This window comes from Oratosquilla oratoria, chromosome 23, assembly GCF_046742065.1.
Source record: "Oratosquilla oratoria isolate Oo_2021 chromosome 23, ASM4674206v1, whole genome shotgun sequence".
Classification (NCBI taxonomy): domain Eukaryota; kingdom Metazoa; phylum Arthropoda; class Malacostraca; order Stomatopoda; family Squillidae; genus Oratosquilla; species Oratosquilla oratoria.
In genome coordinates this window covers 3,514,280-3,541,062 of record NC_134799.1, presented here as the reverse complement: position 1 = coordinate 3,541,062, position 26,783 = coordinate 3,514,280, and the positions used below count along the sequence as shown (strand labels likewise).

Genomic DNA, 26,783 nt, shown 5'->3' with positions numbered 1-26,783 from the left:
TTGCTCTTGCTGATGGCCAAATGTTATAACTAGAAATCTTGGTGCTTTTTTGCTCACCTTGGGGTCAAAAACACACTTCTGTATAGAAGTTTAATAAGAGTAAAAAAATTACAACAAATTACAAATACATGATCTGATCACATAAGTACATAACAGTTTGCCAATTCCTGCCAGCCACCAAAGCCCGAGTTGGAGAATTATAAATACATAAGAAAATGTATACACAATTCAAAATAATCTTTAGATACTCAGACTTGAAATTATGCATAAATGCATCACCCACTGTCACTTATTGCACTTTTTAAGTAATAGCAACTCTTGTTATACAAATATTTGCTATTCAAAAATCTGCATCAGATTGATCTGTGTATACTATACGGGTTGGTGAGCTCCTAACCAGGCCATGCATTTTTTCTTTCCTCACTCCCTAACCCATCTCTATCATGCACTAGGTACCTGGCTAGAAAATATCCTGCTCCTGAGTAGGATGTAGAGGAGCCACAATTACCAGTTGTAGCTCTTTTTATGTGAATAATACAAATATTTAATTTATAGAACAAAATCTTGGTTCTAGTCCAGAGACAAGTGCCAGCACCTTGGGTGAGGATATGACTAGAGAATGAGAGGCAACGAAATTGATTCTGTACGACACCCATTTTGAAGGACCATTAAAGCTCCCTATCATTGGTCCCACATTGATATCTCACTTTTACTACCTCTAATCTCTTTGGCACAATATTGCCCTCAAGGATACAGGTATTGGTTATCAATAATGAAATGTAAATGCATAACACAATGTTCCTGTATTCATAATTGCCTATAAAGTTTTCCTGCAAATATTTATTTCTCTCTTTCCATTAAAGTTGTCTATATTCAGGGATATTTCTCAGCAAACCATGTCATAATCCTTTCACTTTATGAAAATCTGCTATACAATTATTCCTAAAGGAATCTGTACATAAAAACAAGATTTGTCTAGACTTGAAAGGCCAACATGAATACACAGACAATTTCACCAGAACACAGATAATGTTCATCATTAATCGATATTTAAGTAACAAATATACAAAATGTTAATTCTTCCTAAGTTTGTGGAAATGGTCCTGTAAAATGAGCATTACGAAGAATTTTCTCCTTGCAACCCGTCATCAAAACTTACCAATATTCTCACCTTCAAGATGTCCAACTGTAGGGCCTGACACTCTCCAGACTGGGCCTAAGACCTCTCTATCAACTTAGACTGTTATTTTCCCCATTTTTTCACACATTTGAGGCTAACAACTAGCTACTGCTCTCCTACTACTTCTACAAGCTGGTGCCATAAAAATAGCCCCCACAGCACAAACAGCTCAACATTTTTTTCATAAAGAGATCAACTAGAGGGTTTGATAACTGGGTTTGCAATCAGTGAAACTCAAGATAATCAGTATTATTACATATAAATAAATAATCAAGTGAAAGCACCTCGGAAAAAGTAAGTACACCTGGTATTTTTAGGACACTTCTGCATCTATGATCTTAAATCGAAGTCATAATAACATCTCAAGACCAATCTTCACACCAATCCTGGGGCTGTTCCCAGATAATTCAAGGCTACAGTGCTCTTGCTGAGGAGACACTAAGCAGTTCAGTGATTGATACCACTTCAGAAAGCCGACCACCTTTGAAAATTCTAGGTTAGAGTATTATTTACACAGTTTATAGTATCAATTGCAGTTACCAAGGCTTCCTTTCTTGACGTTTAAACACCAAAGGTCCTTTCTCCCTTATATGGGGGTGGTGGGATGGCTGAGCCAAAGCGTACATAAATATTCACCCTTTTTAGTGAACATGTTCTATAAAGAAGTATTTAATTTGTATGTCCTAATACATACATATACCAACAGCTTTTTCCCACCTTGCAAGGGAGGTAGCCAAAAACAAAGGCATAAAATCCACTCCAACCCATTCCATCCCAACATACTCCACCCCCTTCCTCTCTCTTATCTTGGTTCCTCCTGTGTCTTAATACTTTCCTTTAAAGACTATTGAGTGAGAACAATTGGTCATTGTTTCAACAAGAGTAAAATATTAATTCTACTGTCTGCTTTTCTTTCAACCCTACAGTAATTCCTCATATGAATCTAGTACTCTGGGGAAAATATGACAAGTAACATATATCACAATTTCTGCTTAGGTGCAATGGATATTGCAGAAGTACCAGTCCATATTTCTTTAAATATTTGTGCCATTCATTCAACATTTCAGACAGTTGACACCGGATGATTACAAAAATATTTCCTCTAGAATCTACCTTTTCTTATATACAATTTTTGAGGAACCTTTGAAATCAAGTATGAAACACAACACATTCAACTAAATCCACCACATTTTGTGCATCAAATATGAAGAAATACCATAGATATTCATGAATAAAATATTAAAGTATACAGCCATAAGTCATCCCAAGTACTAGTACAAAAGATATGTAAAAAAACAACAACAACAACATCTTAAAATATGACCAGTCAACAGCACATTCACATCAATGATGACCTTTACAGTTCACTTTATGATTTAAATAAATTTGTTCAGCCAAGGGGATGGGTTGGGACAATATGGTTCCTTAACGATCACATCTGTCACTATGACATCCACAACAAATCTGCAGAGTAAATCACTGAGTTTAAGAGTCCAAACACATATTACCTATAATACAAAAAGTTCAGTCTCTAGGCCTTTGCTATGTACAATGCTTTTGCTTGTATTAACTCAAACCCAATCCTTTGGGTTCTTCAAGACTTCTGTAATTTTGGCTTCGCGTGAACCTGGTTCTGGTTTATGCATGTATTCCCATCGCTGGAAATAAAGACGAGCCATGAAACATTGTGTTGATAACAACAACAATAACAATAATAATATCAATAGTATCAGTAATAATATTGATAATAATAATAATGTGTGAACACTGTGATGAATGAGGAGAGGTGGAAAAGGGAACACAGGCTGAGGGAAATACTTTTATTCCTAACTAGTTTTGCCGGAGTGGCTTCTTCCTCTGAATAAAAGTATTTCCCTCGGCCTGTGTTCCCTTTACCACCTCTCCACAATAATAATAATAAATATCATCTATCTATGTACCAAGGGCTTCTTCCCCTTATAAGGGAGGTGGCCAAGTCAAGAGGATGGACCTATTCCTACCTATTCCACTCCCATCTACCACCCTTGTAAGCTACCAGAAGAGACTGGATGACCACATTGTGGACAAATGCCCAGGATGTAACACTTCACCCCATACTATTCAACACATAATGGAAGACTGCATTATACACAATCACGCATGCAAACAACACAACATATACTCTATAAAGGATTTGTGGGAAAACCCCGTTTTGGCTGTGGCATTCCTTGAGGAGATGGGACTGCTCGGACAGACAGTCTATGGAACAACGACAACCACCACCCTTGTATGCCTCTTATTTTAGCTCCTTGTAGATACCCTGTACTAAGGTACTGACTGCGTGTTATTGTGCAGCATCAATTGCAGTCATATGCAAGCCAATGACTCATGGACTGTTTTGGGGGTGCCCCTGTGGACTAGAGCCATGCATCTTTTGTCTATGTTAGAGTAAAATCTCTACCTTTAGAGGAATGATGTTAGTTTTGTATTGTGACTCCCTCCATTATGTTGTTCCTTCTTAAATTTGTTCTGTATCACTTCTTTGAGTATATTTTTTCTTTTTTGCCTCTGTACTCTGTGGTAGCGGGAGGACAGAATTCTGCTACTATGTTTCCCATGTAGGTCATAAAAGGCAGCTAAATGGGACAAAGTGATAGGACTAGGTATTGTATTATCCAATAAGAAGTCATGGCATGATGATGATAATTTTATATATATATATATATATATATATATATATATATATATATATATATATATATATATATATATATATATATATATATATACCTGTATACATATACAGAGAGAGATTTATGAAGGGGAGTCTTGTCAGTTTCACAAATCATTTTGAAAGGATGAGGAGAGGTTCCCCATATTGTAAAGGAGAGGCTAAACCAGCTCTAGCTGTTGGGCTCTACTTTGAAAGAGTTGTGCCTTACTGCATTGCTTTTTACCTGGGTGGTATGGCGGATAGGGATGACCCTTCATCCTAGGATTGCCGAGATGGGAAGGGAGGTAAATGGATTCTTAGTGTCCATGATGTAGGTATGTATTTTGACTTGACCATCCCCTGATAAAAGGTCTGGTAGTTGAAGCACACATCCATATACAAAATTAAAATAAATCTGACCATCTCCGTACCTCTGGGAAAATGGTTGTCTGTCCCCCACTACACTATCCAGGAAAAATGGAATGTAACGAGGTCCAAAATCTTGAGCGGGCTTACCTCTGCCATTATATCATATGATAACATCCCTTCATCCTATCTTCTGCAATCTCTTCCTTGATTGACATAAATTCTATGTTCACTCAAAGCCCTCTTTACTCCATCCACCCACCTCATTTTCAGTCTTCCTTCCAAGCTTACTTTATCCACTTCTGGATGGCGGTTCGAATCCTGCCACCGGCGAAGCTGAACCAAGGGCATGGTTCATTAAATTCCACGCCACAAAGTCCTCTGTGAGGGGCACTGTCCTAGCCTCCCAATAGGGGGGAGTATGTGACGTTAACCCATATCATCATCACTTTGCACACTTTCTTTGCTAGTCTTTCCCCATTCTTTCTATAGGTCTAAACCACCTCCTCATCACTCTTTGATCTATCTTGATGATATGATGATGATATGGTTTAACGTCACAAACTCCCCCCTATCGGAAGGCTAGGACGGTGCCCCTCACAGAGGACTTTGTGGCGTGGAATTTAATCAACCATGCCTTTAATTCAATTTCACCAGTGGCAGGATTTGAACCACCATCCCCTCAACCTTTGCCGCAAGTAACGATGCCTTAACCCGCTAAGCCAGCGAGCTTCCTTAATTTTATCTTACCTAACAGTATTCTTCCCACACCTCTTCTTTGCCTCACCTCAACTTTTCTCACTCTATTAATTCTTGTAACATCTATCTTATTTCTAAATACTTCATCTTGAAACCATTCATATTCTTCCTTTCTGCCTTTGTAAACATTCAAAGTCTCTATTCCATACATTGGAGTGGGTACAATCACCACATAACACCCAGGACATACCAACACAGGTTAAGTAGTGTACCAGGCAACATATGCCCATAGTGTCAAGGTGCCTCACATATAGAAGTAGAGGACTTCTTGATGGGAACATAGGAGGGCAACTGATTTCCTCTTATTATTCCCGTCTTTTACCCCACAGACATCACAGATACCCCACTACTACTATTACAACTATTACTTACTGCAGTGAGCGGAAGAGACATGAGAATGCTCTCTATTCTTGCATTCGGTGTGGCGAAGCCAAACTTGGTTCCTCGGTCATACACGAGATTAAACTCCACGTATCTTCCTCGTCTCAGTAGCTGCCAGTCCCTTTCTGCTGGACTTACTTCATCATTCTTGTGTTTTTTCACTGAAAATGAAAAGCATGTGGATGACCAGATAATTGTTATGATGCATTAGCTTTGCATAGTGTTTCCTATGCCATATTTGTTGACATTTCTAAACATATGTTCCCTCATTCTGCCTTCAACTCTCATTTTCACTGCCCCTATGATAGCTTTTACTCTTGTATTCATTATCCAGTTGGCATACTTGTTTTTAATACAGTGAAAGCAGATATGCTCATTGGCCAACCAGTCTGGAGTATTGCTCCTTAGGCACAGTTAAGGTGCATCGAGACTGCCTGACAGCAATCAAGTGCGTAGTAAAGGCATATTACAATAAATTCCCTGCTTCAAATAGTCCTACTTAACCACTTCAGTACGACTCAAATTCTCACTCGCAGTATTGACTGCCATATGTAATTTGCATCACACTGCTCGCATTATAAAATATAAAGTCACTGCTGTATTAGTATTACTCACTCTCTTTTACTCTGAGTAATAATAAACACAGAAAACGTGACCAAACTAGTTAGCAGAATCCCAGGGTAACTCATGTACAACTACAAAAAAATATAATCAAGATGCCGATGCTGGCATCCTTGAGTACCACTTGTGCCTCGTGATGCCTACTGAAGGGGTTTAAAATCCACTGTCCTAGTCCTCTGAGATAGGGGAGTTGGGGAGTAGGTGATATTAAACCGAATCACAATGGAATACATAACAGAGGTGTGGTCCTCACATAACAGGAAAGATATATGAAAACTGAATACAAAGGGTACATACATACATACATATACCAAAAGCTTTTTCCCCCTTACACGGGGGGGTAGCCAAAAAGAAAAAGGCATAGAAATCACTCCCACCCGTTTCATTTCCCATATATTCCACTCCCCTCCACCCTCCTATCTTGGCACTTCCTGGATGACGGGTCATCCCTGCATACTGTCCACTGCCCTGGGTCAGAAGCAGTGTCGCAAGACACAGCACATCCACAGCAAGACCGCTTCATAAATTCGGCGACCCCCACCTCTCCGTCCCCTCATGCAGGAAAGGAGAAGACAGGGAGAAATCCCTTCGGGCTGCGTCAAAATATTTTCTAATACATACTTCCTCCCCCCATCCCCCATCCACTCCCCCTCATGCATCACAGCCTCATCTATACACAACCCTTCTCCATTCACCCCTATATTCTGTCCTACCACGTCCTTCCTCTACAGACATTCCTCTCTTTTGTAAAGCCCATTTCACCCCATCCATCCATCTCATCCTAGGATGCTCCCTCATATTCACTCCTTCCACCTCCGCCTTCCACACTTCTTTTACAAAGGGTGATAACTAAAAACCCTAGCATAACCAACACATTATTTGAGAAAAGATTAAATACATTGGTATTGCTCGTATTGGAAGAAAAAATAGAAAAGTTATCATGATTAATGTTTTTAGAACTATGAAAGATGTGTACAAAACTGACATGGAGGATGTGCTGGTATGGAATGAAAGACTATCAAGGATATGTAGCAAGAAACTTATGAAGACAGAATACTTGATAGTCATTAAGATATAATTTTCTGCACAATGCATTAATTTGTGAAAAGAACTTGAAGAATCCAGCAGACAGCACAAATCTTTGCTATAAAGACAGTAGGACAACACAAATCTTTGGTAAAAACATGTAAGGACATTGTTTCCTTGATCTAGTGTCCTAACTCACCAACAATACAATCTCAATAATTATCTATCTATATACCAAGATGAGAGGGAGGGTGGAGGGGTGTGGAGTGTATTCAGGGATGGAATGGGTGGGAGTGAATTTATGCCTTTTCCTTTTTGGCTAACTCCCTTGTAAGGGGGAAAAAAGCCTTGGTATATGTATGTATGTATATACCAAGAGCTTTTTTCCCCCCTTATAAGGGAGGTAGCCAAGTCAAATACATGCAGCTATCTCCCACCCATTCCACTTCCATCATACCATCCTTTCCTCCCTCTTAGCTCCTCACGGATGATTGGTCATCCTTGTATCCTATCCAATGTCTTGGGTCAGAAACAATGTAGCAAGACACAGTACATCCACAGCAAGGCTGCTTCATTTAATCAGCAACCATCCCTCTCCATCCCCTATGTAGAAAAACAGAAGACGGGGAGAAATCTGTTTGGGCTGTGTCAAAATATCTTTCACACATAAGCATTCCCTATCCCCCATCCCTCACCCCTTCCTACCTTGCATAACAGAATCATCTATACACAGCCACTTTCCACTCATCCCTATTTCCTGCCTTCTCCCTTCCTTGCTCAACAGACGATCCCTCTTGCTCAATGCCCTCTTCATCCCATCTATCTACCTCATCCTTAGTCATTCCCTCAAATTCACTCTCACCACCTCTGCTACCTTTTACTAATCTTTCTTCACTCATTCTTTCCATGTGTCCAAATCATCCCATTACTCTTTCATCAGCTCTATCTGCCATCTCCTTTTACACTATCGCTCTCCTCCTCACCCCATTTCTCACTCTATACAACCTAGTAACCCCTACCACACTTCTTGGACATTTCATCTCAAACACATTCAAGCTTTTCTTCTCTTAAATTCCAAGTCTCTGCCCCATACAATGCCATCAGCACAATCAGCCTTTCACACAATCTCCTCTTTGCATCCATTCCCAGATGTCTATTTCTCACAACACTTTTTAATCCCCCAAGGACTGAGGCTTCTCTCAATCTACAATTTACCTCTACCTCCACTCCTCCCTTTCCTGCCACATGTGACCCCAAACACTCCAACCTCTCTCCTTTAAGACTTACAATTCACTGCCATCCTCTCCCCTTCTACATCTCAAGACCTTGATTTTACCCACATTTAGTTTCAACTTTCTCCTATCACGTACCTTCCCAAACTCCATCACTAACTCCCTTCATCCCCCCTCTGACAAGCACAGTGTCATCAGCAAACAACAACTGGCTCACCTCCCACTTTTTCTCCATTTTCTTTAACCATTTCAGTCCCCTGCCCATTACCCTCACCTTTACCTCTTGTACCACCCCATCCATGTACACATTGAACAGCCATGACATGACACATCCCTGACGTAGTCCCACGGTCCCACCTTTACTTCAAATCATTCACTCTCCCCATTTCCCTTCCTAACACAGGCCTTACTACTTTTGTAACAACTCTCAACTGCCTTTAACAGCATTCTCCCAATCACATATATCTGCAAAACCTCCCACAATGCCTTCCTGTTCACCATCATAAACCCTTTCCAAATCCATAAAAGCTCAAAAAACACCCCTACCTTTTGCTAAAGCTTTCTCACATATTTGCCTTACCACAAAGATTTGATCCTCACAACCCCTACCTTTCCCAAACCCATATGGTTCCTCACCAATTACTTCCTCTGTTCCTCACCTAATCCTCTCAATTAAAACCCTCCCATAAGCCTTCCCAACTACACTCAACAAACTGATCCCTCTGAAAATACTACATTCAATAGCTACATACATACATACATATACCAAGGCTTTTTCCCCCTTACAAGGGAGGAGCCAAAAAGGAAAAGGCATAAAATCATTCCCACCCATTCCATCCTTGAATACACTCCACACCCCTCCACCCTCCCTCTCATCTTAGCACCTCCTGGATGACGGGTCATCCCTGCACCTTGTCCACTGCCCTGGGTCAGAAGCAGTGTCGCAAGACACAGCACATCCACAGCAAGGCCGCTTCATTAAATTGGCGACCCCCCCTCTCCGTCCCCCCATGCATAAAGGAGAAGACGGGGAGAAATCCCTTCGGGCTGTGTCAAAATTTGCTCACACATACTACCTCACCCCCCGTCCCCCCACCCATTCTACCTCATGCATCACAACATCATCCATATACAACCATTCTCCATTCACCCATCTTCTGTCCTCTCCTGTCCTTTCTCAACAGACATTTCCCTCCCCCCCAAAGCCCCCTTCACCCCATCCATCCACCTCATCCTAGGATGTCCCTTCATGTTCACTCCCTCCACATCTGCCTTCCATACCTCTTTTACTAGTCTTTCTTCACTCATTCTTTCTATGTGTCCAAACCATCCTAATACTCTTTCATCAACCTTATCTCCCAACCCCCTTTCCACCCTTGTTCTCCTCCTCACCTCATTTCTCACTCTATCCAACCTAGTAACCCCCATCATACTTCTCTGACACCTCATCTCAAACACATTCAAATTCCTTCTCTCTTCCTCTCTTATGTTCCATGTTTCTGCCCCATACAGTGCTGTTGGCACAATCACTCCTTCATACAGTGTCCTATTAGCATCCATTCCCAAATGTCTATTCCTCATTACACTTTTTAATCCACCAAGGCATTTACTTGCTTCTCTCAATCTACATTCTACCTCCATCTTCACTCCACCTTTTCCTGCCACATTTGCACCCAAGTATCTAAAACAATCCACTTCCTCCAGTCGTTCTCCCTTAATGCTCACTTCCAGACTACTGCCACTTTCACCCCTTGTACATCTCATCACCTTTCTTTTACCCACATTTATCTTCAGCTTTCTTCTATCACACACTCTCCCAAACTCTGTCACCAACTTCCTCAGTCCCTCCTCCGATCCTGCCACAAGCGCAGTGTCTGCAAACAACAGCTAGCTCACCTCAATAGCTAAATATGTAAAAATTCACTCACCTAATGGTACATAAGATGGAATAACCGATTCGGCACAATCCTTGACAAAACCAAATATATCATTTGGGTCACTGGCTTCAAGGTCATCAAAGAATATTCCTCCAACACCTCGACTTTCTCCTGTCATAGAAAAAGAAATATATCTGTTATTTAACATTTTGAAAAGTAATACAATGAAGAAGAAATCAAACCAAGATTGGAAACTGCTTTTTCCTGTTTGTTCATGTACAGTTGAACATCAATTATCCAGCATCCACGAAGAATTAAAAATGCTGGAAAATTAAATATGAATTTTTATAACATATACTCACTTTCTTGTCTTAAATTATACAGAAATATAGAAGTATGTAGTATGATTTGCACATACAGTAATAATATGGCACACATTACAATTAATGTAATAATAGGCAACATCTATACACAGCCACTATCCTCTCATCCCCATTTCCCACCTCCTCCCATCCCTGCTCAACAGACATCCCTCTCCCGTTCAATGTCCCCCTCACCCAAACCACCCCATTCTTGGTTATCCTCTCAAGTTCACTCCCTCCATCTCTGCAACAACCCTATCTGCCATCTCCCTGCGGGAGATAGAGAGGGGTGGAGAGTGGCTGTGTATAGATGATACTGTGATACAAAGAAGGGAGGGGTGGGGGATAAGGGATGCTTATATGTAAACAATATTTTGATGCAGCCCAAAGAGTTTTCTCCCCATTTTCTCTTTTTCTGCATGAGGGGATAGAGAGGGGGTGTCACCAATAGTGAAGTGGACTTGCTAAATTGCTTCTGACCCAGGGCAGTAGGCGGAATATAGGGATGACCCGTCATCCACGAGGAAGTAAAATGAGAGGAAAGGGTGGTGGATGGGAGTGGAATGGGTGGGAGTAGGTATGTGCCTATGAGTTGGCTACCTCTCTTATAAGGGAGAAGAAGCCCATGGTATATAAAAGAATAATAGGTACCAACACACTCACCATGCATGTATATTTGTATGTGTGTGTGTATTTTCCTAATTGTAGCATACAGGAAAGGAGCCACACTCCTCGCCTCCTATTCTTAATATGTTTTTTTATCATACCTAGTCTCAAATTCATGTAGTTCTAATTCAATCTATATCCTTCATTTTCAATTATCATGTGTTTATGTATTTACCTAATTGTAGTATACAGGAAAGGAGCAATGCTCATGAGGTCCCGTCTCCTATTCTCTAATATTCTAATATACCTAGACACAAATTCATGTATTGTTCCAACTTAATCTATAGCTTTGATTTCCAATTATCATATCTAGATTTGTACTCACATATTGTTTGAGCTTCGGCTATATTATCTTCAAAGCTATTCCACATATTTATACATCTATATGGGAAAATGTATTTCTTCACATCTTTTGGATATGAAAAAGGAATGTCAGTTAAGCAAGGAAAAGTTCAAAGGATATAAGTGAATGGAAAGTGGCTGTAAATGGGTATAACCCCCTTCCCCCACCCCAATTACTATTGTTTCTTATGGGAAATATCTGAAATAGGGACTTTTGAAATACATATAAAATTTGTAAGAACTCCCATAGACAAATACCTGTTTTCCATGCATCTGACAATGAACAGATTATTTCAAAATGTTTTCTGTAACATACCTCTATGTTTAACGAAAAAGTAGTAATCACACCACTTTTTGTATTTGGGGTAATAATCTGGGTTGTGGCGATCACAAGCACCTTTGAGTGTTGAGTGGAAGTGGCGCACATCCTCTTCCTCCAGGTAGTATGGCGTAAGATCTGTTCCTCCACCAAACCACCACTTCAAAAGAAAAGTTTTGAAAAATATTCAATCATTTATTAGAAAGATATAATTCTGTCACTGTATCTATAACATTAACACATATATGTTTGTGTGTGTGTGTGTGTTTGTCACCATGGTCTTGGATCATGTGTTGGACTCGTGTTCGACAGCTATTTCCCTCCCGGAACAGAGCTCATACATGACTGATCTATGGGTAATGCTGTGACCTTACGACCTTACATGCACACACACACCCCAACTCCCCACCCAAGAGAGTTGGAGTAATGACTTGCAGCACAGTGATACTGGAATTATTTCAGCCCTGGGTGGGATTTGAACCCAGATCGCTGTAGTGGTGGCCAGGAACTCTATCAACTACATCATCGAGTCGTGTGTGTGTTTGTGTGTGTATATATCTTTCAGGTGAATTTGGTATTCATATTTGCAAAACTTTTAAATTATCATGACAAATTTATATAAAATTACCACATGAGAAAAGAAACTTGAAGACAGATAATTTTATATCACCATAATCATTACAAAACTTACATGCTTGTTGTTGCCCTCCTCATCCTGAACTTCAAAATAGCGGTAATTGAAATGAATGGTTGGCACATGAGCATTTCTTGGATGAATTACAGAACTGATTCCTGCAGCAAAGAAGGTGAACTTTTTGTCATCTGGCAGATCTTTTCCTCTGAAAGAAACAAAACAAATAGATAAATAGATAAAAACTCTACATGTCAAAAGATTTCTCATGGTATAAAGCAAGTTATTATAAAATGATATTTACTGCCCACCGCCCTGGGTCAGAAGCAGTGTCGCAAGACACAGTACATCCACAGCAAGGCCGCTTCATTTAATCGGCGACCCCCCCTCTCCGTCCCCCTTTGCATATAAGGAGAGGACGGGGAGAAATCCCTTCGGGCTGCGTCAAAATTTACTCACACATACTACCCCACCCCCCACCCCCCCACCTATTCCTCCTCATGCAGTCACAACATCATCCATATACAACCATTCTCCACTCACCTCTGTCTTCTGTCCTCTCCCTTCCTTCCTCAACAGACATTCCCCTCTTCCCCAAAGCCCCCTTCACCCCATCCATCCACCTCATCCTAGGACGTCCCCTCATGTTCACTCCCTCCACATCTGCCTTCCATACCTCTTTTACTAGTCTTTCTTCACTCATTCTTTCCATGTGTCCAAACCATCCTAATATTCTTTCATCAACCCTCTCTCCCAAATCCTTTTTCACCCCTGTTCTCCTCCTCACCTCCTCATTTCTCACTCTATCTAGCCTAGTAACCCCCACCATACTTCTCAGACACCTCATCTCAAACACATTCACAGACACTGCTTCTGACCCAGGGCGGTGGGCAGGGTTCAGGGATGACCCGTCATCCAGGAGGTGCTCAGATGAGAGGAAGGGTGGGAGGGGTGTGGAGTGTATTTAGGGATGAAATGGGTGGGAGTGTTTTTATGCCTTTCCTTTTGTGGCTACCTCCCTTGGAAGGGGGAAAAAGCCTTGGTATATGTATGTATGTATAAAGCAAGTGTTTCTGGCAAGGACTAAAAATTATCCTTTTATTTGTGCCATTGGTATCAGTCCAAAGCTATATTTCTCCTGACCTGGGAAGTGGTTGGGGGAACAGTGATAACACTGGGTAACAGCCAAAAAATCGTCAGGGGTTTCTCAGCTGATTTAGACTAATTTTGGTGTTCTGAGTCCGAATATCACATTGGTTTTGCTCAATCAGGTCAACTTTTTGAGATACAGCCATAGGCCTACCTGACGAGCTATACATATGATAATTTGAAGGGTTTTGAGTTCAATCCTATTTTTCTTGAAGAATATAGCAAATTATTCATATGCTTCTGGTGTGTTTCTGTTTGAAATTGACTAATTGACTTATTTCTTTCTTTTCAGGCGCGACGGTCATGCAGGAATAATCCTGACATTTTCTGCTACATTTGCGGAGAATACACGCTGTCAATGCACAGGAAGAGCATCACAAGCTTTGTGAAGCGCGCATACCAGGCTTACTTTCAAGTCAAGCTGGGTGACCAAGATAAGTCCTGGGCACCGCACACGGTGTGCATGACGTGCGTGGAATACCTCCGGCGGTGGACGAAGGGCACGAAAACTTCACTGAAGTTTGGGATTCCGATGGTTTGGAGGGAGCTGTTTGACCATGAATCGGATTGTTACTTCTGCGCCATCAATACTACTGGCATCAACCGGAAGAATCGGAGCAGCCTCCAGTACCCCGACCTTCCATCTGCCTGCCGTCCAGTTGCTCACTGCGAAGAACTTCCTGTACCAGCGTGCAGAGAGCTTCCTGACAGCGACGACGAGGCCACCACTGCATATGAGGGAGGAGATACAGAAGAAGAGTATGAAACACAAGATGGTCCACAGCCCTTTTCACAATGTGAGCTTAATGATCTGGTTCGGGATCTCAGCTTGTCGAAGACTTCCGCCGAGCTGTTGGCCTCCAGACTCAAAGAGAAAAATCTACTCGGCGAGGACGCGCGTATCACGTTCTTTCGTAGAAGGCATCAGGACTACATGGGCTACTTCTGCCAGGAGGAAGACCTCGTGTACTGCCGAGATGTCGCCGGTCTTCTTGTTAAACTCGGCGCTCCTCAATATGATCCGAGAGATTGGTGACTCTTCATAGATAGTAGCAAGCGCTCTTTGAAGAGTGTGCTCATCCACAACGGGAATGAGTTTGCCTCAATTCCTCTTGCGCACTCCGCAACTCTCAAAGAGAAATATGAAGCAGTCAAGTACGTGCTCGACAAAATCCAATATGAGCAGCACCAATGGCTCATCTGCGTCGACCTTAAGATGGTGAACTTTCTACTTGGTCAGCAGTCTGGGTACACAAAGTACCCATGCTTTATATGTAAGTGGGACAGTCGAGACAGAGCCCAGCACTATGTGAAGAAAGAGTGGCCGGCGCGAGAGCAGTTAGTACCTGGGGCGAGCAACATCATAAACGAACCTCTTGTTGACCGGGAAAAGATTTTGTTCCCACCGCTTCACATCAAGCTTGGGTTAATGAAACAGTTCACGCGCGCTCTGGACAAGGATGGGAGGTGCTTCAACTACCTGTGGCGAGCCTTCCCTGGAGTGACCATTGAGAAGCTGAAGGCCGGCATTTTCGATGGCCCACAGATACGGCAGCTCATCAAGGACACAGAGTTCGAAAACTCCATGAACATGCTAGAGTGCGCCGCCTGGAGGTCGTTTGTGCAGGTGGTGAACAACTTCCTGGGGAACAAGAAGGCAGCAAACCACGCCACACTCATCAACAGCATGATAATTGTGGTACTCCCCCAGGTAGGCGTAGCTCCTCCTTGGGGATCGGTGCCATCTGCGTAGAGCTGATGGCCAGGGGTAGTTGCTGCTGATTGGCCCCCAACTCTTGGGGTTGGGGGGTGGTCCCACGACGTAGACGTTGCAGCGGTCACCACCCAGCACTTCTAAGCTACCAGAAGAGGCTGGACGACCGTGTTGTGAACAGCTGCCCAGGATGTAACACTTCACCCCATACCATACAACACATAATGGAAGACTGCATTATACACAATCATGCACGCAAACAACACAACATTCACTCTATAAAGGATTTGTGGGAAAACCCAGTTTCGGCTGTGGCCTTCCTTGGGGCGACGGGACTGCTCGGACAGACAGTCTAGGGAACGACAACAACAACAACAACAGCATGATAAAGAACTTCCAAAACCTCGGGTGTTTGATGAGTATAAAGATGCATTTCCTGTTCTCACACATGGAGAAGTTTCCTGAAAACCTTGGTGCGGTCAGCGACGAGCAGGGAGAAAGGTTCCATCAGGACATGCGTCAAATGGAGGAGAGGTACCAGGGGAGGTGGGACGCAGTCATGCTCGCGGACTACTGCTGGTCGCTGAAGAGAAACAACCCAGCAGCTGCTCACACACGGAATTCGAGGAAATGGCGATTTACGCCGTGAACTCCGAACTTTTGTGTCACGTAACGCTCATGTACATGTATTAAGCTTATCAAATGTAATCGAGTATATAAAAAATGAATGAATTTGGATACGTTGACTTTTATTTCCCCAGGAAAACGGAAAAACCGAATTTTTATGATCCGCAGAAATTGGGTTTTTGGACGAAAAATCGTTTTTTTCTTAAATGTCTGTAGCGAACAATCCTGACCTGATTGAGAAAAACCAAGGGCATTTTCGGACTCAGAGCATCACAATTAGTCTAATTCCGCTGGAAAACCCTGGACGATTTAAAAAAAAAAAAAAAAAATTGTTACCCAGTGTAATCCTTCATCCACAAGCTACTAAGATAGATGGGAAACAAATGGGTGATGGATGGATGTGGAAAGCTTTGACTGACTTTCCCTTATATGGGGAAAGAAGCCTTTTAGTATACAAATAGATTAGTATTACTATTATTAGTATTAATGATAATGAAAAAATAGCTAGCTGGCAAGGTGAATCAAAGAATATCATGAGGGTTTGGGCATTTGGAAAGAATAAGTGAAGAAAGATTGGCAAAAGGTGTGAAAGGCAGAGGTGGATGGAGTGAACTTGAGGAGACTAAGAATGGGTTGGATGGATGTGATGAAAGGTGCCTTAGGTACAAGGGGGAATATCTGTAAAACCGGGAAGGGAGAGGGCAGGTTATACGTGTAAGTGGAGAGGGCTGTCGAGAGCCACTGTGGGTCCTGGAGCAGCAAACATTAGGGGCCCACACTTCAATTGGTAAAACATTATATAAAACTAGATTAAACAGGCATGACAACATCAATGATATCCTGTAAAAACCCTATGACATTGATATGGATAGAGAAAGAAAGAGATAGAGATAAAGATAGAGAATAGCAGCTCTACCTATATAAAACCCTGGTTGCATTCTTAATCTTTTTGGGCCCCCTAGACACCTGGGCCCCAGGGCACTGGCTCCCTCTGCTCCCCCTATTGTGGGACCTATAGGTGGATAGTGGTTGTAAATGGATGATAGACTCATGCAGCCTAGAAGGATTTATTGCATTATATGTATTCTTGAGTGGATGAGAGGGAAGAGTTGCCATGTTATGAGGATGGGGAAGTAAACCAGCTTTGGCTGTCAGGACCTGTTGTGGAGGTGCTGTGCCTTGCTGCATTACTTCTGAACCAAACAGTAGGCGAGGGATAGGAATGGCCATTCACAAGGAGCCAAGATAAAAGGGATAACAAATGGTGTTGAATGGTTGTGGGACAGGTGAGGTGTTGGTGCATACCTTGGCTAGCCACCCCCTTATACAGGAGGAAAGCAACTTTTGTTATATGCTTGTGTATGTTTCAGTATCCATTATTGATCTGTCATGTTAACTCTTACTACTATTTCAGCATAATGTGTAATATACCAGATGGTACAATATCCCTGTATGGGGTGCTGACTTGTTACTAAGGCAGCCAATATTTTTGGGCCTTTACAATCCTGAAGAATTCTTTTATGACTGGAAACTAAATTTCAATCAAAGTGAATGCTGATCACTTTTTATCACTCCTTAAATTTCTCCTTTACTACTGCTATTACTCTATTTCTTAATTTTTCCTTTGCATTCTGTGGTAGTGGGCAAGGCCAGTGTTACTGTATTCCTACATGTATCAAATGAAGTGACTAACTGGGGTGACACAAGGAGACTTTGACGTTTCTTTTCTTGTTTTCTTCCATCTACAGCCATGACAAAATTATGCTTTGACTCAGTCACTTCCATATCAGCGCAGACCTTTGTAAATGCATGAACAATGCACATATAATTGTTCAATCTGGGTAAAGACCTGCTTATGGCTGCCGTGCAGAAATGGTTGTGTATGGAGGATGGTTGGAAGCCTTCTGCAATACCAGACATTCAATCAACCTCCAGAATCAGGTCCGGATCCCAAGCCAGCACAAACTCCCAACCTCCACGAGGAGATGCAGCAATGAGGAGCCACTACCTGGTCTCTGGATCAGCACATCCCCATTGAGTCAATACCCTAATACAGTAAACCTTCGTTATAATGGATCTTGATATACCGGATGTTGGATATAATGGACAAAAAATGTGACAGGACCAACCCTCGCTATAACGGATGAAAATCTGTTATAGAGAGGGATCCTCGGTTATAACGGATCTTCGGATATAACGACAGACCCCTGTCCCCATATTGTCTGTTATATTGAGGGTTTACTGTACAGGAAAGCATCAAGGGGTACTTCATAAGTAAATTAACACAAACATATAAAACAAAATAAAATTCTATCCATAACTATAATCTAAAGTATATTAACTAAAGTAAAAAATGGAGACTACCTTGCTCTCATGCTGGCTTGCAAAGGTTTTGAAAGAGGAGCACGCATCACAGTAATATTAACACCAGCCTTTTCAAAGGTTTTCCCATCTTGCAACACACAGGTAATGCCACCACCTTCATCTGGGTTGTGCCTACTCCAACGGTCAACCAAAAATTTTGCACCGTTTTCTTCATTCTCAAGAGCACGGCAGAAATCATTCTGAAGGGGGGAAAGTCAATCATGTTGCATAAGTAAATATAAATTATGAATCAATTCAGATCAATATGAATCAATTCAAAATCAAAGGGATTTCTCCCCATCTTCTCTTTTTCTGCATGAGGGTATTGAGAGGGGGGTCGCTGATTAAGCGAGGTGGCCTTGCTGTGAATGTGCTGTGTCTTACTGCACTGCTTCTGACCCAGGGCTATGGGTGGGATACAGGGATAACTCATCATCCATGAGGAGCTAAGATGAGAGGGGGAAAGGGTGGTGGATGGGAGTGGAATGGGTGTGAATGGGTTCTTGCCTTTTAACTCTGCTACCTCCCTTGAAAGGGGAGGAGAAAAAAAAAAAAAAAAAAAAAAAAAAAAACGGTCATTACATCAGTGAAACAAGTAAAATTTTCCGAGATAAAGGGCAAATCAGAAATAGAAGTTTCACTAGGGCACAACATTAAAGACAATCAATCAATCAATCATTACTTTAATTTTTGTCTGACTGAAAGCCAGGATCCCCAGACTAGCTGTCACTGGTCTTTGATACATGGGTTGAATGTCACACGAGTGCCAAGTGTGGGGCTTTGAATCCTAGGGTTCTTTTCCAATAGGAGGATTTGGCCATTTAATTATACTATTGGGTGGTTTCCTGATTCATGGTGGGAAGATGGAGTGAATCAAGTTTTTAGAACTGGTGGTAAAGGTTTCAAGTGGTGTTAGGATCAGGACGAGTAAGTGTCATAGGATGAGAGTTGAAAAAAAAAGAAGTGTATAACTAGAGTAATGATCTGTTCAATAAGAATGATACACTGGGGATGAACTCACACTATTGCTAAGGAGTAAGTGAGGTGCAATTTTCACACGGTTTAACCCCTTCGATAGGACGACGCCTACGTAAGCGTCATGAGGAGCAAGTGCATACACGAGGATGCCGATGTTGGTGTCTTGATTATATATATTGTAGTTGTACCTGCATGACCCCCATACTCTGTAAACTGGCTTCATCATATTTTCTATGGTTATCAAAATCCACGGGTGAAAGAGAACGAGCAATACAGCGGTAACTTTATTTTTTATAATGCGAGTATTATGACGCAACATCCCACATCTGGCAGCTATTGCTGCCCGCGAGATTTTGGCCCGTATTGAAGGGGTTAAGCAAGGAGTAAACTCTATGAGTGTGATGGGAGTGAAAGTGGTGGAGATGTGTCTTTCTCATGCAGGTAATGGCATTGTAAAGGCATAAATAAGACAAACAGAAAAAGAGAGAAAAATGTCTTACCTGTATTTTCATAATCAATAACTCCATCTTGGTTTTCATGTCATTAGGATTCTTCTCCAAGGTTGAAACATCAGTGATGGGTTGGGCCATAAAAGAATCATAAATGGTGCTCTTCCGTGCTGCTGACACAATTCCATTGCACGAAGTATACAGGGCAACACCACCAGAGACTAACAAGGTGACCCTACCATACCTGTTAATTCAAACAAGTATCATATTATCATTATGAACTCCATACTGGAAGGCATACTGCATATTCATTATATATATATATATATAAACACATATATACTTATGTGTGTTTATAAAGTCATATGTATCTAGATACATATATTGTAAGAATTTAACGAGTTACAACCTACCTAATGCTTCTTAGTTTTGATGATGTTTGTGACACTGCAGCAGAGGTAAACGTTCTTATAGCAGAATGTAGTAGTTTCCCACTTTGCCACCTCATCTTGCTCCTAGTTCCTGGATTTATGCATGATATAAAATTAATATACACTAAACTACCAATATCCATGAAATATGCATATAAAAGTGTATGTAAATAACTATACATTATCTAGTGGAGTGTTTTGGGTATGGGGGGGGTTATGGTGTGCTTATGTGTGAATGATATTTTAATGCGGCCTGAAGGGATTTCTCCCCGTCTTCTCATTTTCTGCATGAAGGGATGGAGAGGAGAGTCACTGATTAAATGAAGTGGCCTTGCTGTGGATGTGCTGTTTCTTATTACATTGCTTCTGACTCAGGGCAGTGGGCAAGATGCATGGGTGACCTGTCATCCAGGAGCCAAGAAAAGAGGGAGGGAGGGAGGGAGGGGTGGTGAATGGGAGTGGAGTGGGTGGGGATGAAATGGGTGGGTGTGGAATTATGCCTTTTGACTTGGGCTACCTCCCTCATAAGGGGGAAAAAGCCCTTGGTATATATATATCTAAACCATATATGCATTTTTTTTTTTTTTTTTTTTTTTTTTACAAAACTTGATTTGTTTATCAATCATTTATTCTGTAGCCTGGATCTATTTCTTGCAGGGACTCATGGCCCTGATGAATCTAGTGGTCAACAGGATGGTCTGAAAGTCACTTAAGGAAAACCTTTGTAGTTTTGGTATAATGATGCAAAGGGAAACAATGGACTCTGAAAGAGGGTCCATTTGGTATATAACATATTCCTAGACCAGTTTCATCCCTCAAATTCAACCTCGCACCTATGTGTGTATATGTGTGGGACCTTTACCAAATGCTCTATTTACATCAATAGCTACAATAACTATTCTTTCTGTTGAAGATTTTTTGTTGTGCTTGAATCACTCCAGTGCCTGTTGGATGATATTTATGAGCAGTGTGTTGGTGGAGTTATAGCCCTCTTTGAATTCATGCTTGTTAGGGGAGGTTTTTTACAAGTTGTTTCTTTCAGCTACTAATTTTCCCATCAGCTCGGTTATGGTGGATAATGATAAGATTAGTCTGTAGGATACAAAGTTTTCAGATGGTTTGTTTGAGGCTATTTTACTTAATATATTGATTCTGTGCTTTTGAGACTTTATATAGTTGATAAATCAGGTTAGGTTAATTTGTCCTGTCTGGGTGTTATTTTTTAGTCTTCATTATCAAAGATTGGAAGAAGACTGTTAGAATAAAGTATAAGGTTACATTCCTGTAGTAAAGCAGTTTTATCCGGGAAACATGATTTCCCCCTCCATCCCTCCAGTATTAAATACACAAAATATTCATGCCTAGGTAACCGACTATGGCCACTGGGCAGGCCTATAGGCCACTCTGGGAAGAAATATTACATTGGGTGTTTTTTCAGAAGATGATATGTTGTCTGTCCAGTCCCGCTAAAAGCAAATAGGAGTATGTACTGAAGCCTGGGATATGCCCACAGTACTTCTGTCAGTGCCTTGCATGGTACATATTTTTAAAACAGTGCTATCCAACTCCTGTACACCCTGCAATTCAATTGGATACCAAAACCAGCCTTCAACATCCTTGATGATGACGATGACAACCCTGATGACCTACAGAATTATAGGTATCACATTATTAAATACAGGTTAGGTTAGGTTAGAATAGATGAATTTATCATACTTTAATTTCTCCAACTATCACATCTATCAAAACAAATAAGGCATCTGAAGCAGCCCCAACAGCTCTGACTCTGTTAGTAAGTGTATTGTTTTTAACGACTTTTTCTGTTATTGATTTTCACCAAGAAAAAAGTATATTACATGGATGTATGATAATTTACAAAGTTAATATTAAATTTTCTAATGCTATATTGTGTAGGTGTGCACTTCTGAAAATTTATCCTATGTTGTCTATAATAAAATAAATTACAATCCATTTTATCACCAAAAGTTTTGGAGAGGAAGACTGAGTTTAGTTCCAGGCCCAATGGGCAAAAAACTCATACACCACAGTTTCAACTTTATAGGAATATGATTGCTCAATTGCCTCCCAAGAAACATAAGTGACTTCACCGAAATCACCAGTGACATATTCAAATCTCGTCTAGACAAGTGGCCTAAAAGTTAAAGTATATCTGATTGGCCATCAACTTCAGGCTACATCAACTCCAACACTAATTGAGGTCATCCTATAAGTAGAAACCAGAAGAGGAACTGTTACTGTTTGGTCCTGGAGTGAGTGTTACTGTTAGCCCACCGAAGCTCTGCCAGTTTATGACTACATTCTTCAAAGATATTAGCTTTGACTATACATGGGATTGTAACATTGTTGGTGATTTTGCTGTTTTTTATCCAAGAAGTGCTTAAGATTTTTATGAATTTTCTGCCAGAATTTACTATAGCAGCTGGACAAGACAATGCTTACACAGCAGTGACATTTTTATCTTAATTTACCAAAAATTATTTTATAAATAGACTAAACCATGACATCTTGCCAAGGTGCTAATGTTAAATTTAAAAGAATATAAATATAATAATATTGTCAAACATCTATAACAATTCACACTATGTATCATGTATACCATGCATTTAACAAACTTTACCAATAATTATTTAAAAAAAAACTGACTAAACTATGACATCTTGCCAGGGTAATGACAACAGTTGAATAGAGATGAAAGAAAATAAAGAATATATTGTCGAACACCTTACACCCAAGTCCTAAGAACAGTTACAATACATAACATGCGGTCTCACTAAACGCCGACCAAAGTCGACCAAAACCACACAATGACGGTTTTGCTCAAATGCATAATTTATATATATAAAATAGCATATGGTTGCATTATTTGACCTATTTTCTTTAAAATGTGTGATTTCCATGTAAAATCATCAAAGAGAAGTTACGTTTTTATCCTCTGCAAAATTACCAACCGGCAACCAACGCCGACCAAACCCAAACAATGACGGTTTTTGCTCAAATATATAATTTTAAATAAAAATTAGCATATGGTTGCATTATTTGACCTATTTTCTTTAAAATGTGTGATTTCCATGTAAAATCATCAGAAGTTACGTTTTTCTCCTCTGCAAAATTACCAACCGCCGATCAACGTCGACCAAAACCACACAATGACGGTTTTTGCCCAATTGCATAATTTATATATAAAAAATAGCATATGGTTGCATTATTTGACCTATTTTCTTTAAAATGTGTAACTTCCATGTAAAATCATCAAAGAGAATACGTTTTTGTCCTTTGAGCAAAAGCTGTCACTGTTTGGGTTTGGTCAAAGTTGGTTGCCGGTTGGTAATTTTACAGATGATAAAAACGTAACTTCTCTTTGATGATTTTACATGGAAATCACACATTTTAAAAAAAAATAGGTCAAATAATGCAACCATATGCTATTTCTTATATATAAATTATGCATTTGATAAAAAACCATCATTGGTCGGCTTTGGTCGGCGTTTAGTGAGACCCCATAACATGTATGTAAACTATGGTCTATGCATTTAATGCAGAAACTTTGTATTTTTAATCCACAAATCAAAGTTTGTTGTTTTTGCTAAATGTACATTTATTGCACATCAATCTTTCCTTTATATATGGTATGGAAACCATAACATTTTATATATAGGCCTACCGGCACTTCCCACTACCGGTGTCGTCATCGAGGCCTGGGAAATACTTAGGCTGATAACGAATATATATCTCAAATAAACATATGAATACCTTATCTTCTTTCAGATATCTTCCTTTGCTGTCTTCCCGTCCAACACTACTGTGCTTGATCCTCTCTTACAACCACTCGCTGGTTTCAAGAAATTGCACAATATTGTGCTGCGTACGTGATGCGTACGTGACAGCACTCATCCACCTAAGTCCTAAGGAAATTAGAAAGTTTCAACTGTATCAATATATGAAAAATCATTATCAGTTACATTTGTAACAATAATACTACATAGCTCTCCGGGAAACGAGAAAATCTTAATATATAGTTGTACAAATACATCTTAAACGAACCATTCAAATGAACACTTGTTTTTGCAATAATACATATTTTCACACATTTACAAAACAAATATGCCTAAGCTGGCATATTTACTTGGCGATGTGAAACAAACATCCTGTAACATTTATATGAAATTCCATTATAAACATGAACATTTATCATTCACCAGTAAAAATGTAAACAAACTTAGTGTAAACAAACGTGTCTTACGTCACGTGGGATGGACGTAAAATATGGAATACCTGTATTCTGATGTCAGTGTCATTGTCATGGTAATATCACATATTTCACAGTACCATTCTCTGTCCACATTACAAGTATATCTATATCGCGTCGCTATTCAACAGTAAAAATGCAAGCAAAATACATAGAAAATAAATGTCTTCTGTCACCTGGGATGAATGTAAAATGTGAAATATCTCTGTTCTACGTGTTAGTTGTCACGGCAATATCACATTGTCACTGTACCTTACTTTTACCTGTCAAAATGGCATGTATATTTGTATATCGTACCCGATAATGAGATTTTCTACCTTTGGGGAGAATAACGCACCGAAGTGGCAAGAGGTGTTACGGGAGAAATTATAAAGAAAGAGGAAAAGGATGCCAGAAATGAAAAATAATCAGCATTTACAAGTCACAACTTCCCGAAATTATCAAATGCGGAAAATTGTTGCAGTAAACTCAACATCCCGTACGAAGCTGGTAGTGTTGTATTATTCAGCCATTTAAAAGTCTACACTATTATCTGTGAACAAATACTGTATTGTACAAATTCACAAACATATATGGGAGTACATGGAAGCTTTCGCGCGCACACTCAAGCTTATGGGTCAACTGAGACGGTTTTAGATTTCTTTATTTTCTGTTATTTCAAGCATGGAAATATAAGTTAGAAGAAGTTAGAACACTAAAATGCACGTTTCTAGCATTTTATAGTCTTTATTTTAACCAAGTAGCATGATCTTAAGAGTGCCTAGTATCAGACGAACTTTTCAATGTCGTAGTTACATTTTCCACCGCTAGGGTAATTGATGACGTCAGAATTGCTTGCGCGCAGCGAGCAACACGATGGGATTTCACATCGAGTGAAGAAGATTGATCGGATTTGGATGCTTTCTCGTGTTCCAGTGTGGGTACAGTACAAGGATACATGTACAAACCAATTCAGATATCCAAACAAGACTCGACTGACGAAGAACATGTCGAGAGCGAGGAATCTTCAGAGGATGAACGCCCAGAACGAGCTGGAAATAAGGACTGGTGAGTTCGTCGGAATGCATTACGTACATGCACACCACCAACCACACCAGACCAGACACATGATTTCGTTGGTTTGTCATCAGACGTGCGGATGAAGGTTTGAATGCATGGAATAGTAGGTCTAATACTTAGAAGACGTTGATGGGCCTGGCGCTATCTACCAGGCCCCAGCATGCCCAGTAGAGCATGGTTTTGATTTTATTTTCTTGGAAAAACATCCACACGACCACCAAGATGACTACGTCCACAGTGCATGAATGGTTCATCTGCCTATCCAAGGAGTTTAGCATGATAGGGCCTATGGCATTCATGTCATAGGCCTATGAACAAGCAGAATAATTTTTTTATTAAATTTTCTAACGTGCGTGCTCCTTTGTAATCATAAAAACAAACGATGATCCATCTCGTGGAGAAGGAAATGTTAGTAGGGGAGGGACAGAAGGTAAAGGAAATGCGGTTGAAGATGACTGGGAAAAATCGTAGGCTCAGTCTTGGGTGCATAATATCTGATGTACAAGACATTTTTGCTAGATTCATGAGATCAAATGGGGGGCGGAGTAGACGCTCTAGTCCCTTGGACTTACAACCACGAGAATTCATTATCTGTAAGAACCTCAGGGGTTGAAAATATAGTCCAAACTCACAAAGCAGCTTATGTGCACTGACAACGATATGCACAATAGTTCCCTGTCGACTACAACTCCAGTAGGAAGAGGGGCTGAATCGAGGCTACGCTAGTCGATATGACCTTCAAACCTTATCTTATCTATAGTCTCATTTCATTCTTTATCTTACGAGCGTATATCAGATAACTGAGTATAAAATTCTGGCGTCACATTCATTAAGTGGATGGGGAAAAGATTTAGAATTGGTGGAGATGAAAACAAAAATGGCGGCAGTAAAGGGAATAGCATTAGGTTCCAGTATTATTTTACATCAAACGCCTGTCCCAGTCGTTTGATAAAACCAAGCAAGAATATCAAACAGTTTTGATAGCGTTTGATATTCTGATGCGCTGGTAAAAACGCCTTATGATGTAAACTGGCCCGATTCTCGTAAAAAATCTGTGTTCGTTTGAGTAGAGACGACTTCGGTTACACTTTTATTTTTCGAATTTTTAATTGTCGAGTTATTTTTACGTCATGATTCGAGAAGCTGCATGGCAAACTACAATAATTTAAATCTATTCAAATACTAGACATACTGTGGACATACTCATAGGGAAGTCTAGATTCTAAGGGGGAAGTCTTAGCTATCGAAATCACATTAGACGAGAACTTATATCCCAGCACCAAGCATTTAC

The 26,783-nt window shown here is 40.5% G+C and overlaps 1 protein-coding gene across 2 annotated transcripts; it reads right to left on the bottom strand.

Moving 5' to 3' along the window:
• Positions 1 to 76: 76 nt before the first annotated feature.
• Positions 77 to 26,221, bottom strand: Coprox (oxygen-dependent coproporphyrinogen-III oxidase). Of its 2 annotated transcripts, none has more exons than XM_076206509.1 (10): positions 26,125 to 26,221; positions 23,938 to 24,089; positions 20,149 to 20,257; positions 19,787 to 19,979; positions 18,309 to 18,508; positions 12,515 to 12,662; positions 11,821 to 11,983; positions 10,186 to 10,305; positions 5,370 to 5,539; positions 77 to 2,838 (listed from the first exon to the last, which is right to left on the bottom strand). In XM_076206509.1, exons 3-10 carry the CDS (start codon positions 20,241 to 20,243, stop codon positions 2,752 to 2,754), a joined length of 1,176 nt encoding a protein of 391 aa, XP_076062624.1. In that variant the 5' UTR covers positions 20,244 to 20,257; positions 23,938 to 24,089; positions 26,125 to 26,221; the 3' UTR covers positions 77 to 2,751. The 2 variants fall into 2 exon arrangements, with proteins under 2 accessions (XP_076062624.1, XP_076062625.1); XM_076206510.1 differs by lacking the exon at positions 26,125 to 26,221 and adding an exon at positions 26,065 to 26,082.
• Positions 26,222 to 26,783: the final 562 nt, after the last annotated feature.

Excerpts from the sequence above, each read along its gene's own strand:
- Coprox (XM_076206509.1), bottom strand. The coding sequence starts at position 20,243 with ATGAGGTGGCAAAGTGGGAAACTACTACATTCTGCTATAAGAACGTTT. Across the intron at positions 12,663-18,308 it reads CAAGCCAGCATGAGAGCAAG|AGGAAAAGATCTGCCAGATG; the intron begins GTAGTCTCCATT and ends TGTTTCTTTCAG. Across the intron at positions 10,306-11,820 it reads CTTTTTCGTTAAACATAGAG|GAGAAAGTCGAGGTGTTGGA; the intron begins GTATGTTACAGA and ends TTTCTATGACAG.